The 19,111-nt window shown below is 38.6% G+C and overlaps 1 protein-coding gene across 2 annotated transcripts in view; it reads left to right on the top strand.

Moving 5' to 3' along the window:
• Positions 1 to 19,111, top strand: part of RABEP1 (rabaptin, RAB GTPase binding effector protein 1) — a 62,535-nt gene that overhangs the window by 37,314 nt on the left and 6,110 nt on the right. For both annotated transcript variants that reach the window (XM_063298016.1, XM_063298024.1), the window contains 8 exons: positions 3,747 to 3,866; positions 6,442 to 6,577; positions 8,934 to 9,112; positions 9,592 to 9,717; positions 13,257 to 13,721; positions 13,920 to 14,024; positions 17,093 to 17,209; positions 17,731 to 17,829. In XM_063298016.1, coding sequence (XP_063154086.1) covers positions 3,747 to 3,866; positions 6,442 to 6,577; positions 8,934 to 9,112; positions 9,592 to 9,717; positions 13,257 to 13,721; positions 13,920 to 14,024; positions 17,093 to 17,209; positions 17,731 to 17,829 — 1,347 coding nt within the window. The remainder of the gene's footprint in view (positions 1 to 3,746; positions 3,867 to 6,441; positions 6,578 to 8,933; positions 9,113 to 9,591; positions 9,718 to 13,256; positions 13,722 to 13,919; positions 14,025 to 17,092; positions 17,210 to 17,730; positions 17,830 to 19,111) is intronic.

Here is a 19,111-nt window from a genome sequence, read left to right on the forward strand (position 1 = left end):
CAGTCCATGGTATTTTCAATAATCTTCACCAACACCGCAATTCGAATGCATCAATTCTTCTATCTTCCTTTTTTAATGTCCAACTTTCACAGGCATATGCAATGGATTGATACAATTACTGCAACAATGGATGCAAACATTGGAACAGTCATAGATATGGCACAAGACCAAACAGCATTTTGTTCTGTTATACTGTACAAAGGGTCTCCATGAGTCGTAAACGACTCAACGGCAACTAACAACAACAACAATATGATTTAGTGTAGGGGGAGGTATGATGGGAGACGGAGGGCGGGTCGCTCTTGGGGACTGTGCCCCAGACATATTGTTCCTGTGGTGTGTTCCAGCCCCCAATCTCACTCCCAGGCCTCATTTGGCAGACCTTCTAGGCCCTTGGCTGATGGCTGCTGCTGCTGCTGAACACCAGGTCAGTCTGTAATAAGGCCACCCTTATCCATGACTTGTTTGTGGATGAGAAGGCTGATCTGGTGTATATTACCAAAACTTGGCTGGGACCTTGGGGGGGCGGGTCCCCTTTCTGAAATGTGCCCAACTGGGGTGGCCAGGTTGGCGATGGAGTTCCCCAGGCTTATGGTCTTGGGGGACTTTATCTTGGGCGTGGGTTCTGAGGTAGCTTATGAGTTCACAGCCACCATGATGGCCATGGGTCTGTCTCAGGTCATCCAGGGCCCAGTGTATAATAGTGGTCATAGGCCTGACCTGGTTTTTCTGTCAGAGCAGCGGCATGGTGTTTTGGATCTGGGGATATTGGTTTCTCCCCTTGTCATGGTCAGATCGCTCCCTGGCGAGCCTCCAGTTCTCTGGCGTCACACTGCACTGCAGGGAGGCTGGCTCTATTAAATCAGTCTATCCCAGGCAACTAATGGACCGATCTGGGTTCCAGAGGGAGCTTGGGGTTGTTCCAGAAGGTCGTCTGCAAGGTCTGACTGCAGCCCTGGTGGCCTCCTGGAATGAGAGGGTTGCTGGGTCTTCAGATCAGATTGAGCCTGAGCAGCCTCCCCAGGCCCTTGGATCCTGAAACACCTCATGGTTGATGGAAGAGGTGAGGGAGATGAAGCAGGTGAAGAGATGCCTAGAGCACTGCTTGCAGACAGCAAGGAGTAAACCCCACTGAACACGGGTTAGAGCCGCTATTAGAGCCTACCTCCTGGCAGTAAAGGCTGTGAAACATAATTATTTCTCCACCCTATTGCATCCGTGCTAGCTGCCCAGTGGCCCTGTTTTGGGTAACCCAGTCTTTCCTTGGGGGGAGTAATTCTGAGGTTCACTCACAGGTCTGCTGTGAGGAATATGCTCAGCATATGACAGATAAAGTTGCTTGGATTCACTTTGCATTGGACGCTGGCCTTGAAGCAGGGTCAGTGGAGGCTATGGGGGCAAAGTGGGTGGCTGGGTGGATAAAGATGTGAACGTGATTCTTAATTTTATACCAAAGTTTGTAATGTTTCATTATTGACATGATGGAAGGACTGATAAATACTACTCTTTGTGATCAAGGCTTAATGCTGTGTTTAAAAACAGAGTTGTTTTCTGTATGTGTTATATTTTTGGTTTTTTTGTCTGTCTTCCTTTTTTGTATCATGTTACCCTTTATTTCTATTCTCCTTTAATTGCTTTATTTCTCTATAGTAAACCAAGTACTGTACATAAATATTTAAAGAATGATGATACACATACATAGAATCTGAAAACTAGTGTAAACTTTTTTTTTTGAAAACCACAGTGTATAAACCATGATTCTAATTTTACATACAAAGTGTGTTTACCATATGCTAAAACATGTTTAGTTTTTGGATGGGGCAAGATGTTTTGTGCTTAGCTGGTTATTTGGACTAAAATAATAGTATTGGGTGAGGCCTTTAGGATGCAGGAAGCAATTTCCTGGAATACATCATCTACTTAGAAGGCAACAAAATGTTGGGTCTTTCTTCTATATGCACGTGCATGTTTTGAAGTTACACAGTTTGGGCTTCTATATGGAGTTATATTTCTGACATGTCATACATTTTGGTAAATAGTGGCTGAATCAGAAGACTGTTGGTTATCTGTGTAAAATTAACTGTTAAGTGATTATTAATTCTGTATGTTGCTTTTAATGTTACCAGCTTAACAAGGGGATATTAGCTTGCGAAGGGGATTTTTAACTCTTGATGGAATAGTAGAAATGTGGTATTCTACCCACATTCTGGCATAAAGGCAGCAGCATGCCTGAAATTCCTGTACCCATAAATTTGTTGGATTATTTTGAAAAAAAAAAATGCAGAACTGCAATGAATTTTTAACTCTCCTTGGATCCTCATAGTGATGTGAAATATTGCCAGTGATGAAGTGTATTTAATTTTTTTACTTAGGCTAGGGTGATGGTCAATATATATTATGCATATCTTTAGATAAATTGTTTACTGTGCATCCTAATTTAGCAAATTCAATATTCAATCTGGGTCAAAACTTTAATTTTTCCCCAACTTTCTAGATCAAGAAACAAAGAATGTATTCCCATTCCTGCACATCCATTGCATCACATGCTGGTATTGGGCTAGGCACCCCTTTTCTCCCTCTGCCCCACAGTTCTCATATGTGCCGTTAGAGAAGTATTTTAAGATTAAAATATAATTATGTATTTAAAAGTTTAAGAGAAGTTTGAAAAATTAAAATATGGGGAAAAAATTAAATAGCTTTATCACTCTCAGAAAGCTGTTCGTCAGTGATAAAGGTTTTTATCTTAAAACACTGTAATTTCTTTGTTTGATTGTTGTGAGCCACCCAGAGTCATTGAGAGTCACAAGTTAAATAAATTATTATGGTTGATCGCACAGTCAGCCAGATGTTTAGACTGGATTTGGCATTTTTGTCCACCTATCGAGTCCTTCCCAAGGGCCTGGGATAGGTAGATGTTGTTGTTTAATAATATTAAAGGTATCGTTGCAAGATATAAGCTGCTCAGATTAAAGCTATCTTTTGCAATTGACTGATGGTGATTTTGTCAATGCCAATGGTATTCAAGTGGTGCTCCAGATGTTTTGGAATTCCGCAGCAAGGCACTACCTTGATGCAGATGTGGGGCTTGAGTACTCCAAGGAGGAGAAGAGCTATGCCAGAGGTTCAGCCATACTGGACGGGTCTCATCAGAGGAGCCAGACAAAGAATGCCTCTTACCATAAATAATATGGTGAGACCTAACTTACAGAAACCTATACCGATTGGTCATCGCTGGATCAACAAGGGCCGTGCTAGGTGTTGGAGTTCCTGGACGTCTGGTGATAGGTGGGCTACAGGACTCAGGACTGTTGGCTGAGCAACCAGGGCCAGCAGCTGCAGGACTACTGGAAGAAAAGTTGCTTACCTATCGCAAATATACGAGGACTGAAAACAAATAAATTATCCTCCTCCTCCAGATGGTATCCACTGATGTTCACAATTTTTAAAAAGTAATTAAATTTGGATTAGAAATGGCTGGAAATATTCTCTTAGGAATTTTTACAAGATTTCAGCTGAAAATGTAAATTTCTAGTCTGATGGCCAGAGACATTTTGATTCACAATAGTCTTCACTCAACCCATGTAGCTTTGAAGTTGTCAAAGTAATAATGTGTCTTTTTGACATTCAGCACACAAGAAATCTGTTGCCTAAAACTAATACTGAGATTAGTTAAGTTTCAATTAGTAGAGCGATCAATGAAATCAGGACACAGTTGGGTTTATTGTATCATTTAATGTTGACTTCAGGCTCAAGAAGATGCAGAGAAACTTCGTTCAGTTGTGATGCCCATGGAGAAGGAGATAGCCACTTTAAAAGAAAAACTGACTGAGGCTGAAGAAAGAATAAAGGAGCTGGAAGCTTCAAAGGTAAGCAAAACAGAATATTAACAATAAGTGCTGAGGAAGAGTATAATAATTATCCATCTATCTACAGTAGAGATTGGTTCCTTGCTTTGCAGCATGCTATTTTTCATGCTCTTTGGGACAGGAAACATGGTGATACCAAAGGAGATTTCTGTGGGCAAAGTACTGCCTAACGCACTAAGCACTGTAAACATATCTAAAAATACAGTTACCTCTATGTTTCCTCTCTTCTCTCCCAACTCTGTTCATGCCATGGCATCATTGCTTTCTTCAAAACTCAGAGCTGTATCTTTGCTGCATCTACATCTTGTTGAATACATTTTGAATTGGCTAAGAAAACAGAAGCTTTCTAGTGAGCTTTAAAACTCAATGTAGATGAATGCCTCACATTCAAGCTTGATAGGCTAGGTATATATATAGCATTTAAAGAACAGACTATGGTTTGAGAAAACTGATACTGCACTTGGAAATCTTTCTCTCTCTCTCTGCTTTTTAACAACATATTGCAATATTCCCCTGGAATTTTGCATATTAAAAGAATAGGGCAAATTATCAGCTTTGAGTGGTATTTTGTAACAGGTTTTATTTTTTATAGTATCCTGTTCCTGATAAAACTAATAGCAGTTCTGCTGTCTAATATTCAAGCTACCTCAGCTATATCATTCCTTTTTTTTCTTAATAAGTATTTGTTTTTAGCAGAGGATTGTAGAAGATCTTGTCTAGAGAGCAAATATTAAAAGATAAGGAAGTGGCATTCATTATCTTTCTAACTGTACAGTTGAAATTTTAACTTTTCAAAAACACTGTGGTGGAGATGTTACATGATCCTCCTCAAACAGTCCTTTATATCCTATTAACCTATGAAACTGAAGCAGAAGATACCAGTGAAGTGAACAGCTGTCATCTTAAAATCCTCTCTTGTCTTAATGATACGTTATTATACTTACTGACTTTATATAAATCACTCTAGACGTTTTGGAGTCTGAAATGTGGGCTAAAAGTCCTTAAAGTAAGAAACACTTTTATTTGTAAAAAATAGGAAATTAATATGCAGTAAAGTAAGACACCAACTTCCATTGCTTCATTATATGCCATCAAGACATAGTGACCATGTAGTTAGACCTGTAGTTAGATGATCTATCCCAACCAGGCTCTTCACTCTTCCAATATTGCACCTGCCACCACTAATCAAGTCCATCCACCTTGCTGCTAATTTTCTTCTTTTCTTCCACCATTCCCAGTATTAAACATTTCACAAAAGAGCTAGATCTTCACATTGTATGTCCAAAATATAATTTGAGCTTGCTTATTTGTGCTTCAAGTGAGAACTCTGGATTGATTTGTTCTGTGATCCATGTGTTTGTTTTCCCTGCTATCCATAGTATTCCCAGAAGTCTTCTCCAACACCAAGTTTGAAAGCATGAATACTCTTTCTGTGTTTTTCAAAATCCAGCATTCACTTCTATAGAGTTACAGGGAGGACAATTACCTGCATGATTCTGAACTTTTTAGGTATTAACATGTCAGGGCATCTGAGTATCTTTTCCAAGGCCTTCAGTATTATGTTACCAAATGCTAATCTATGGTGTATTTCTTGATTGCTGGTTTCTTTACTCTTAATAGTTGATCCAAAAAGGCAGATGCTAACCACCATTCCAATATCTTTCTTCTCAATTCTAAGTCTGGTCGCTGTACCTGTTGTCATTATTTTGGGTTTTATATGTAATCTTAGTTATCTGTTATCCACACAAGTCCTGAAACTAGATAAAGAGAACCCCATTTTTTCACTGTGCTCCTTGACTGTCATTACTAGAGTTTGCAGATCATTTGTTTTTTCATCTGTCAGAGAAGTGTCACTGTATAGTGCAGGTTATTTATGTTTCTTCCTCCAATTTTGAAACCATCCTCATCTTCTTCCAGTCCAACCTCCCTCAATATATATTTAGCAGCAGCAGCCTTATTTACAAGACTTCTGGACACTGAGCCATTCTGAAAAATAGAAATGACAGATGCAAAGATGCTTTGTTTGGACCATACCTACCTGCCTTGAAAAAAAAGGCAAGAGGAGGTTCAGGTGGGAGATTTCATCTTGCAGAAATAGAAAAATTTGTTAGGGAATAGTCTCACCAGTTTACCTTCTGGTAAACAGCTTTGTCCTGATTTGTCTGTCCATTTTGACAGCCATGTTGCAAAAGCACTTATATGTTCTCTGTACCAATCAATATGGAGAACTGCAAACTTCATATATAGCTTTGTATCATTTTCCTCAATCAATGGACAAGTAAAAACATTATACTTGTTTAGTTGGGTTCTCTTTATCTAGTTTTAGGACTTGTGTGGAGAACAGATCACATTTTAAATCGTATTTATGCAGAAATATTGAAAATTCAAAAGGGTTCCCAAACATTTAAACACCACTGTAAGGCTACAATGTGGATAATATACAAAACGGATGTATGTGACAACATACCTAGAACATAACCGTTCCTGAATAAAAGACTTTTTCCAGCATGCTTAGAAATATACTTGAGAATATCTGCACTAACCATTAACTTTTGCTTCTCTGTATGTTTTTCAGGTTAAAGAATTGAATCACTATTTGGAAGCTGAGAAATCCTGTAGAACAGATCTAGAAATGTATGTGGCTGTTTTAAACACTCAAAAGTCAGTTCTGCAAGAAGATGCAGAAAAATTACGGAAAGAACTTCATGAAGGTATGGATTTTTCTCTGTGCTAAAAATATGAAAATAGTAGTTTAGGACAGGCAGCTACATGCTCAAGCTAAGCCGTATGCCCACAATGTGCTACCTAAATTCAGTGTAATGTCATCTCATATTGGAAAGGTAACTCTTAAGAGCCCAGAATCCAAAGAAGGCAGGAAGCTTACATTTAGTATATGTGTAAGGTTAAATTTTGTTTTTTTAAAATATGTGATGCATATTAATGGATCTATATATTTTGTAATTTGTGCAGTTTTGTCTTTTTCTGACTTCACTTTCCTTCTATTTGACATCTTCTGAGCAAATGGTTTTCTGGAGAGTAGTGACTACAATATAGTCACTAGATAGAATGAATGAATGAATGAGTGTGTGTGTGTGTGTGTGTGTGTGTGTGTATTTTCTGTTCAGTTGTATCTGATTCTCAGAGACTGCCTGGACAAGCCCCTGCAGTTTTCTTGGCAAGGCACTTGTTTTCTTGTCAAGGCACTTTTCAGAAGTGGTTTGCCGTTGCCTCCTTCCTAGGGCTGAAAGTGACTAGCCCAAGGTCACCCAGCTGGCTTTGTGCCTAATGCGGGACTAGAACTCACAGTCCCCAGTTTCTAGCCTGGTGCCTTAACTGCTACACCAAACTGGCTCTCATGAAGAATATTAACACATATTAATAAAGAACTATATATTAACACATATATTGTGTTATGTTATAAAGAAGTGATGTTGAAATAGGGGTAAGATTATGTAAAAGCAATTCAAAAGTAGTAAGCTCAGTTCTTCATGCAGTTCTTGGGCACTGAGAACAAACAAAACAAAATTGGAATACTGTTTCTTACATATGAGTATACCTAATACCTATCACTCCTTCCTCCTCCTATTTTCCCCACAACAACAACCCTGTGAGGTGAATTGGGCTGAGAGAGAGGGACTGGCCCAAGGCCACCTATTACATCAGTTTGGGCAAATCATCAAGAATTATCTACACCCCATAAAATTAATGGTGCAACAAAACATATTAATTCAATTGTGGTTGCCAAAGTTGCTACAACACAAGTTAAGAAAATAAACTACATTTTCTTTGGTATTTGAAACTATGAAAATAGTATTAGCTGAAAACATAGCAACAAAGAGTCTTGAAGAAATCTTAATGTAAAGATAACTTTTGCTGCATTGTATCTCTCTTTTATCAACAAAGGATAGAACCACTGAATGTGAGGTTGAAAATTCTGTATCTTTCCTTAAGATTACAAATATATACAGCATATATATAGAGAGAGAGAGGAGAGGGAGTTTTATTACCAATTTTAATGCTGTTGTTTTTAGTTGTATAGTTTGTTTTACTTCTTTGATTTTTATTTTTTTTTATTTTCAGTATTTTGTGATTGTTGTCTATACAACAACAATAAACTGTGATTTCTCTCTAATCTTTACAGTAGATGTTGGTCTTTGATTGTGGATAACACTTTTTCTTGTTCCTTCTGTAGCCTTCCTCCTTTTCTGCCCGCATACTCTGATACATGGGTCCCAGTAATTTGGGGGGATGTTGAGAGTGGTAAATTGAAGGAAAAAGATCTGCTGCTGCCTTAAATAATTTTGCCTTTTTGTCCTTGATGTACCTTATGTCTGAAATTACTTCCTAGAACAAATGTGGAATGTTACTTCTTCTGCGAAGCCCTGGATGAATAAATATCTATAACTAAACTTATCTCCTAATTCTTCCTTTCTTTTGCCACCATTTTACTTGCAAGTTTCCTCCTCTTTCAATTTTCTGAAAATCTTATATAGTGATGGTGCACTATAAATAATTTGAAATATAAATGGCAATTCTTTCAAGAGTGCACAGGTAGTCCTCACTTACTGACAGTAATTGGGACTGGCAACTCCATCATTAAGTGACAGGGTCATAAAGCACGATGTCACATCACCATGCCAACTTACAATGGCAATTGCAGCAGTTCCAGTTACCATTAGGCATATCCCACACAGTTTCAGTGTCCTGCGATCATGAGATTCCCATTGGCGACCTTCTGCTGGCTTCTCCATTATCTTTGCTTGACAGAAGCTGGCAGTGAAGGTCACAGATGGTAATCACGTGACTGTGGGGATGCTTCAATGTCTAACTACGAGGATCGGTCATAAGTACCGATGGTTCAGCACCGTCGTAACTTTGGTCACTGAACGAGCAGATGTTAAATGAGGACTGCCTGTACAGTATTCTTACTCTGCTTCTGATTATTGTATATGTTAGCTCCTCAGTATGTCCCTAGATCTGTTCAAAATATAATCACAAATGAGTGAGAAAACTTAATTATATAACAATTCAAAATAGAGTTCATTATCCTTGTCTGTTTTCATATAGTCTGCCATCTATTAGAGCAGGAAAGACAACAGCATAATCAGCTCAAACACACATGGCAGAAGGCCAATGACCAGTTTTTAGAGTCACAGCGTTTACTGATGAGGGACATGCAATGGATGGAAATGGTGTTGACCTCAGAACAGCTACGGCAAGTTGAAGAACTAAAGAAGAAAGACCAGGTTAGCTAATACAGCACTGAGATTTTGTAGCCAAGCTTTGTTGTCATTGAAAGAGGGAGACTGGAGGTAGGCATAAAGGAGCATTTGTTTCTAGCACCATAATATTTGGGGGGGCATATTGTTAATGACATCAGATCTCTAGATGGGGTTATTATGGATTGTGATATGTTTGTGAGGTTGTGTGTGCATATGCAGAATAGAATGAAAGAAGGATATGCATTGTGGATTACTATTTGCATGATTTGTATGGGCTCTCAGTGTTTGTGTCATTAATATCTAATATTTTGCATGAGGAAGCCAACTTATGAGGTTAGATATCTTGAAATGTTAGTTATATTGGAATATAATCCTGTTGTAGTCTGGATTTTTAGGAATTATTTATGCTGGTCTGAAATGATGCAGTTTTGGTACGTAGGGATGAAGGGAGCATTTTCTGCCTTGCAGATAAAAAACACTTTGATTTTCAACTTTATTTTCAGGAGGATGAACAGCAAAGAAGACTGCATAAAAGGAAAGAAGAGAAAGAGAAAGGCGTTGATGATGAATCAAAAGTAATATGCTCTACAGCTCATGCAGAAACCCTTCCGTCGTTCCCTGGTGAAGAGGTAAACTCCATTGTTCAAACAGCACTTCCTTTGCTGGGAATGCTTTTTTTTTTGCTTAGCATGATGTGTGAACCAACCCATTTGGTTAATTTATCATACAGTATATTGTACAAACCCACAATGCATTGTGTAGTTAATTCAATAACCAGGTTAAGCATATTGTATGAATAGATTCCAAGAGTCACTCCTTAATGAATTCTTTATGGAACAGTTTGACAGAGATTGAAGGTAGAGTCAGGGGGAGATTCTATTTGGCTTTTGAATGCTGTACCAAAAAGAGCTGGATTTATACCAGCCCTGGAATTGCAACTGAAAGCCATGTTTCTTCTTTCCTTGCAGCAATGTTTAGAACTGTTTATTGTGAGGCAGCTGGTCCATTGTGTGAGTTTTCTCACCATCTGCTACTTACCAATGTGTAGCCCGACTTGAAATTTAGATTGTTGTTCCATGACAAAACTTGGTCCAATAGCTAGCTTTTAATCAAGGTACATGTGTACAAAATAATTTGAGAAGTTTTAAGTAAGCTTAAAGGAGTGGGAGGCTATTGTATGACTTTGCATAAGATTTTGGCAAGGGATTCTGTTCTCTTACAAATAGGCTAATCACTGATGTCTGATAACTTTATATTTGAGAAACTGTTCCAAATCAGTCTAAAATGGAAGACAGATGTTCCAGTTCTTTCACAATAAATTCCCAGTGTGAGTTTTGTTGTGTGCTTCCTCAAAATATTTATCTTAAGCTCTAGGACTTTCCCTGTTTTAGCAGTAAAGCAATAAAACTTCTGTTAAGCAACTTTAATATTGCAAAATTAATACCTCATATTAAAATGGGGTTAACTAAGTCTGAACTACAAGAATAATTAAATGTAGCCTTGGACGGAAATTTATTGCATGTGAACAAGGGAGGGCTGACTTCCTATATTATGAAGGTTTGCCCATACACATTGTTCTACTTTCTAGTCCATTTTCCCCATTCTGTTTGCTAAAAATGGTATCTTTTTCTGGCATTGCTATCTAAACTAGATGACCAAGGACTTTTTGGGCTGCTTTGCCCAAGTTTTTAAATATTCCTATACAGTATTTCTTAACCTTTCAGGAGTAATTCAATATTCTTGCATTCTTGCCAAGTCAAATGCTTAAGGATTGTTGTTGTTTTTAAGTAGGTCATTACAAATATTAAAATCTGAAGTCTTACTGATCAAGTATATTTAAAAGTCCCCTTTTCGTGAATGGATTGTGAACTAGATCAAGAACCAAATGCCTAGTTCTCTATATGATGTGGATATTTTTTTGTATTCCTAGGACAATTTATGTTACTTGTTTGGAGTAGAAGGCAGAATGCTAGCTTACATTAAGATTACTCCAAAGAGTCTGTTTTCCTTTTTTCTAAGCTAGTGCAGTATTTTTATGTTGACTGATAGGAGTAGGATCAAAATATTTCTTCCCCATCCAGTTTTCTCTGGTTTGTTTTCTCAATAATTTTAAAGCACTTTGTGATTCTGTATAGGCTTCCTTTTCAAGTAGCTCATCGTTTCTGATGGGTGAACATTGCAAAACTATCATATCTGTTCATATTGTTAACTTGTAAATGCTGGAATTTTTTCCCTAGCTCTGAATTTGCTAAATTCTGGAGGGAAGTTTTGAAATCTGTTCTGAAGTTGACTTTGCATTTAAAGTTAAGCGTAAAAATACCAGCATTTATGTCTTTAAATAGATAACTTAGTAAACAGCTGGTGAAAAGGCATTATTCTGACTTCATTGCCTGGGACATACTTATTAAACTAGTTTTCCTCCTCCTCCTCAGAACTGAATATCTCAGTTTAGCACATTTACAATTTCTCTTTAATAAAAATAATACTTTGGGTGTATTCCATGGTGGCCTTCTTCTTGCTGTCTAGTCAATGCTACTTTACACTGTTTTGCAATAACATATAAATCCTACAGTTGTTAGACTACAGTATTAGTCCTCTCCTCTTTCATTAGTTTGCTTATCAGTTGTTCATGGTTAAGCAGAAAGTTGGCAGTTTGAGGTCTCTATTTGTCAGCTCTTTGAAAAACAAAGTTTTTATAGATGTTTTGCAGAATCATCTGATATTATCAGTTTTATAGACCTGTTAGTTTTGTAGAATCATCTGATACCAGCTGTTCAAAAATTGGACCTCTTGTCTGAGAGATGTGTTATTCTGTTCACAATGCCTTCTCCGTGAGTTGAATTCTGGTAGAGATGAAAGGTGCTTACAGGCTAGTGCTGGCTTTGAATGCTGGAAGTGGAAATAAGTTGGAGAAATTTGCAAGTGGTTAGATCTTATTCAGGACTGACTGATTGGCCGATTGATTTCCAACACTTGTATACCACCTGCTGTACTTAACAAACTCCAGGTGGTTCCTCATAGTAAGTCAAAGTATTTTCCTTGTTTCTTCAGATAAAGTATTTATATGAAATTTTATATATATCTAAAACCATATTAGAATAGTTAACCATTAAAATCAACTTAAAGTCACTGAATTTAAAATGTATAAACAGTCCCACAACCTACCCTGTTGGAAAACCCACATCGTCATTGTTCTTCAGAATATAACGTGAGGACCATCTGGATCTCAGGGCAAGTTTTTTTCAGAGGGATGTAACTGCCATCAAGGTCTAATTCTGAGCTATCTTTCCCACTTACTTCCAAAGTAAAGAAATCAGTTTCATCCTCATGAGCTGCAAACAGGATGAGCAGGTTCTACTTGGAGGAGAGAGTCCTGATGCTACCCTGAACCTAAACCTTATAGGGCTTTATAGGTAACGATCAGCAACTGGATTGTATTTAGAGACCTATTAGCAATTAATGTACTACAGTGTTTGCAGTACAGGGGTCATACAGCTGAATCCGATCTTCCTCATCAGCATGGAGGCTGCCACATTCTGTAGTAGTTGCAGTTTCTGGGTGGTCTTCAAGGGCAGCCGTGGGTAGAGCATAGTGCAGTAACCCAGTTTTGAGATGAAGGGAATATGAAATCCCAGGGCCTCTTGCTCCCGAAAGGGCTGTAGCTGGTGGACTAGCTGTAACTAGGCAAATGCACCTCTGGCCATACTCTCTACCTGCTGATCTAGTTAGAGGCTAAATCTAGGAGCCTTCTTGTCTCCTTTAGACCTGTTTCTTTAAGAGCATAGCCCATTCCAAAAGTAGTGGAGGGGCTGACAAACTGTCTAGTGATTTCTGAATAAGAAGCAACTCCAAATCTGGATGAAAATGTGAGATAAAGAGAGAGCCTGCATCAAAAGAAAAAATTTATGAGTAATGAAAACTCCACTGAAGGGGGAGTTGTAGGATTTCATTGTGGGGGATAAATGAGGGGGAAAGTCCATAACTTAATGACAGATTATATATTTTGGTATTCTCCAAATTCCCCATTCATTTTCAGCACTTCTTGAGTACTGATCCTTGGAAATATTCAAAGCTGTACAGGGTTGACAGGCGTGGGTTGGTGGAGCAATGATTTGGCTGGATGTAAGGCAGTTTCTATTGCTGGACAGTTTTTCTGTTTAAATTATAGGTGCACATTAACAGCACTCACGGTTCAGCCCATTCGCTCGACACAGATGCGTTGCTGTCTTCAGGAGAGTCTCTCAAGTCGGACAATGACGTGTTTAAAGAGGGGCTGCGTAGAGCTCAGTCAACAGACAGTTTGGGAACATCAGGATCTTTACAAGCCAAAAGTCTGGGCTACAACAATAAAGCTAAATCGGCTGGGAACCTTGATGAATCTGACTTTGGGCCACTAGTTGGGGCAGACTCGATGTCAGAGAACTTTGACACTGCCTCCCTGGGTTCTCTGCAAATGCCTGGTGGGTTTATGCTAACCAAAGACCAGGAAAAAGCAATCACAGCAATGACCCCAGAGCAGGAGGAAACGGCATCCCTTCTCTCCAGCATCACCCAGAGTGTAGAAAATGCTTATGTGTCTCCTAGCGGTTACCGTTTAGTTAGTGAAACAGAATGGAATCTCCTTCAGAAAGAGGTATGTCTTTGTACAGACTACATACTCCCATCTGAGGATTGCTTTTACAGAGAATGATTTGTCTATTATACCTCTCCCATGAAAACTTCTTGATTTTTATCCAAAATTGCCACAGTTGCTGTAGCCATCATCATAGTGGAATTTGTACATATTCTTCTATAAAGCTTCCCAGACAAGTAATGGTTTTATGTTCTCCAGGTGCAGAATGCTGGGAACAAGCTGGGAAGGCGTTGTGATATGTGTTCAAATTATGAAAAGCAATTGCAAGGCATCCAGATTCAGGAGGCTGAAACAAGGGATCAGGTGAGTGCAGTTTGGTCTCTAATTATATGAAAAAAATGAAATGATTCCAAGGGGTAAGGAGAAATAAAACAAGTCACTAGTTATTAATTACAGCACCAATACCACCCTATCTTTTCACAACTCAAGGCAATTTACATCATAAAAATAAAATCAAATACAGTAAAAATTACAAAGGCAACCCACATTCACTGATCACCCCATCAATATTTCATCCTATTAAAAGGTTTTAGTGTAAAAGGAGAAGGAGATTTTTGTTGGCGATTCTCTGTGAACCCCAGATATTGCTCCTTTTCAGTTACTTCTTCAGTTTTGTCTACTCTGACTCAACTTTTTGGGATCCAACATACTTAAAACTCACTAGTTTGGCCAACAGAGTATATAAAAAGGGTTACCTTTCTATAATTAATTAGACATTTAAAGGGAACCATCTAATAAGAAAAGTTTTTCTTAGTTCATCTTTGGACTAAAAAATGCAGCTTACCTCTTTTTGAGAACAATGAGATATATAATATAGTCAACTCTTAAGAGCCATCTCTAAATATATTCTAAATTCCTCAAAACAGCCTGCGTAGAGCTCAGTTTTAAAAAAATGATGACTATCACCCTTGAAATAAATAATTACTAAGAAAACTCTCACCTGAAATGCAGAATTAATACATGGATCTGAAGCCACTCACCCACTAAACTATTGGAGAGAGATCTGGAGGTTTGGAGGCTCATCTGGGTCTCAGCGGATTCCCCCGTTCCAGAATCTTTGCCCTATAGGAGCTAGCCTTTGAACTCCTTCTCAGTACATCTCGGTATTCATGCATAATCCAGAAATAGTTAAGTCAGTGTGTGCAGCTGAGGTAGAGGACTCTGCGAGATGCCTGTTGCTCTTTGTGCCACAAAGGAAAAGGTGCTGGGCTTTAGACAAAGTGGGTAGAAGCAGTGTTGCTACTCGTAGATTCTTTGCTACATTATCAATTCTCACACTTCCTACTATACACAAAAATTGATACTGCTTGTGCACACTATTTCTGCTTGTGTCCATTCAACAGCGATCAACTAATTCAGCATTGTTTATTATACAGGAGTAAGAGATAAATTGGTGAAAGATTCACTGCTGGATGCTGGTGAAACAAGTTATTATAAATATTGCTCCTGATTTTTGCAATAAAAAACATCTGTTTATGCACAACAATTCGGATTCTTTAAACAATACATGATTGAATCCTCAGCCAGTATTTGTCATGAGTACTGATGGTGAGCAGGAGGGGGCCTCTATCCAGGGGGGAAAACGCATGCGTAGCACTGAGGAGTTAAGCAGCCATTCAAAGAGACACAGATCAGACCCACCTTAGCCTTTGGGGTTTATCTGTCTGGGTTTTTCCCACGCTTCTTCAGTTTGTTAGGATTTTCTGTCCTATGTAGCAGTAATAAACACTAGAGACCTATTCCTTGTCTCAGCGTGATTCCTGACTGTTAGGACAGTTCTTAAATGACTTGGATCTGGATTTCATTTATTAAAGATTTTGGGCTTGTTTACAAGATCAGGGTGGGCTTATGAAGTTGATTGACTTAGATTGATTCCCTGCATTGACAGTCCCTTCTCCACATGATCATGATCATTATATATATATATATATATATATACATCCATATATATATATATATATATATATACACATCCATCCATCCATCCCACCTTTATTATTTTTATAAATAGCTCAAGGCAGCGAACATACCTAATACTCCTTCCTCCTCCTATTTTCCCCACAACAGCAACCCTGTGAGGTGAGTTGGGCTGAGAGAGAGTGACTGGCCCAAGATCACCCAGCCAGCTTTCATGCCTAAGGATGGACTAGAACTCTCAGACTTCTGGTTTCTAGGCCAGCACCTTAACCACTAGACCAAACTGGCTTCCTAGTTACATCACCATGCTCATTTTCTTGTATAGTTCATGGGACACTTGCGGCTGCAGGGAAATCTGCATTCCATCCACCTCTATATAAGGGTGGTAGCAAATCTGCTATTGTTTTCATGAGAGGTGAGTTGAGAGCACCTAATTTTGGGCAGGAGCTCCTTTGCTCTTTCAGCTCACTTCAGCCTCTGATTCACTCTCAAATACATGTACAAATTGGAGATAGAAGAGAGTTGGAGAAATAGCTCTTTGGAACATCTTGCCCCCGGAGGTGAGATTAGCCCCATTGCTCCCAGCCTTCTGGAGGAAGTTGAAGACCTGGCTCTGCCACCGGACTTGGGGCAGGGAGGAGAATCGCCATACTTGGGGTTGGCTAGTGCCTTGAAGTGCCCCTCCTACATAATGACTGAAGGAGATCACAGCCATCTGGATTTTATTAGATGGGGTAGTTGAGAAATTGTTTTAGAGGGATTTTATTGGAATTTTATTATATATTTATTGTTTTATATTATAAACCGCCCAGAGTCCCTCCGGTTGGAGGAGATGGGTGGTGACAAATTAGATAGATAGATGATAGATAGATAGATAGATAGATAGATAGATAGATAGATAGATAGATAGATAGAACCTGCTCCTGTGCACAAGCCCTCCAGTAGGCAGACCAAATACTATTAGGTTTTTCAACCTCTAATGGTCCTATTAAACGTTATACTGTTTTTAAATACAGCTTCTTTTAAATTCAGTCCTTTTGTAATTTGGGTGAGATAATTGATTCTGTGATCTGTATATGAACGTTTAGATTTCAGAGGATGAAAGCAAGTTGTACAGTATTTCCATTAATGCCAAAAGAGGAAGTAGTGCATTTTTCTGAACATAATCAAACACAAACAACAGCAGATAATCTTTCTACCCTTTTAAGGCAAAGAATTCAGAATTCTATACTGACATTTTGTTCTGGGGTCAAAGAGTCCGATGGCTGTGGTGTTGGAAAAGGTCATGTCTTGTACCAAAGAGGGAATGGGCTGTAGCCAAACTCTCCTCAGTTTCATGGTTTCTTTATCTATTCCATCTCGTTTCTAAATTATAAGCATAGCTTTTGTCTTGGAGAAAAATTGACCTTATTTAGAAAAGGGACGTTTATGGTGTATTGTATCTAATCCCATAGGTGAAGAAACTTCAGATGATGTTGAGGCAGGCCAATGACCAACTAGAAAAAATAATACGAGAGAAACAGGAGCTGGAGGAATTTATGAAACAAAGCAGTGAAGACTCAGTAAATCAGGTACAGAAAATCTTACAGGAAACTAAAAATCCTTAAGTGAGAATGACCACTCCATAGAGCCTTTATTTAAACATGCTGATTACTTTCACACCAATCTGTGTACTGCAAAATGTGCTGGAGATAATTTGAGAGTATGTTTATCTTGTAAAGTTAAGCAGGATCAAATATGATTGGTATATGGATGGAAGACCAATAGAAAATACCAAGATGGTTAGTCTAGATAGGGAATTCAAAAAACATCCCAGAAGAAGGCAGTGGTAAACCACTTCTGTTTTAAAAAAAATCTACATGGACATGTTTCTGAAATCACCAGAAACTGAGCTCAACCTGAAGGAGACTGCATTTATGTATTTTGGAGCACTTGTCCCATTATTACTGAGATTTCAGCATGGAATTCTGTAGAGCAGACTTGAAAATAATTCTGCGAAAAAGTTTGTATCCTTGTTACATATACCATTTTGTATTCATGATGTGTGTGTGTATAATTTATTCATATTCCCCCCCTTCCTTCTTTTTGACAGATCTCATCACTTACTGCTAGAGCTCAGGAATCTGATGCCTTACTTAATGAATTATTGCAGGCATTTTCTCAAGCTAAAAGAAATGTCCAAGATCAAATGGTAAACAGTGAAGAATTGTTTTAATACATAAGTGTTTTAATATATAAGTGCTGTTGAGTGTCCCGTATCTATATTATTATTGTTATATTAATATTATGCATATTATGCATTTACCTGCACTGTAGAACAAAGTAAGGTTGATCCCAGACAAGTATCAGTCTTGGGTGCTGTCCATTTCTAGCTGAGTATGAAAGACAGTTTAGGATATTATAGTTGGTGTTGCCCTCAAAAGCCTGCACAGAATGCATCTTTATTGCTTGTTCTTATTTGAAGAGCAAAACCAACTACATGCGCTATGGAAAGCACAGACTGGTTCATAGGAAAAAGCCAAACAAGTGCCACAGACCTTCTGGGAAAGGGATCTTCTTGTATCTTCTCTTTAACATATCTGTAGAAAGCTAGACTAACAGTCTTCTGTGGTTAAGACGTGCAGCTGGAGCTACCTTACGCTCTTTATGATGGGGAGGTTTGGAACCTGGCCTAACCCAGTTTGGCACTCTGCATCAATTATATACTGTTCATGGAGTATACTGGTCTGCTTGTAACCAGGGGAAAATAAGTAGGGGAGGGGAGCCCAAATGATGTTAGTTTGGCTGTTTTCTGGTGATGCCCATCCTGCAGTGTTGGAAGAGTTAGGGCCCAATGCAGGGATGTCAACACAGGAAAGATAACCGCAGCATTGTGATCAAAGCCCTGCCACTTCGTATTGTGTAAAATTGTGGCGCATGTACAGAATTAGCAGGGCTTGGCTCATGATGCTGTGGCCACCATGCTACCTGTTTTCACATATGCACTGTGGCTGCTCTTAGGTCCAACCCATCTTGCAGGGTTATTGTGGGGAAAATAGGAGGCAGGAGCATTATATACACCACCTTGAAGTGGTGTATATACAAAATGAAGACAGGATATCAATCTAATAATAAATGAATAAATTTAAAGCTTAAGAATTGCTTATTTTTGTTCCTAATTATACATCAGGACAGTATCTTTGACCAAGGCCATGATTTTGGTTTTATGGTCGTTCAGATGATCCTTCTTACAATATTGAACGAAGGCCACCAGTTCCCTTCTAAGCTCTACAGGGGACCTAGAGAAGATTACTGCATTGTCTACATAACACAGAATGGAGATGTGTTTGTCTTCCAGCTTGTCTAAATGGTGAAAGGCCAGTTTGTCTGAGTGGCCCACCATGACATTTAGGAAAATGTTGAACGGAAAAGAATGCAATTGGTTGGAGTGGTGCTTGATAGGTGAGCTTGGGGACATGTTATGGAGGCAAGCC

This window comes from Candoia aspera, chromosome 1 (assembly GCF_035149785.1).
Source record: "Candoia aspera isolate rCanAsp1 chromosome 1, rCanAsp1.hap2, whole genome shotgun sequence".
Lineage (NCBI taxonomy): Eukaryota > Metazoa > Chordata > Lepidosauria > Squamata > Boidae > Candoia > Candoia aspera.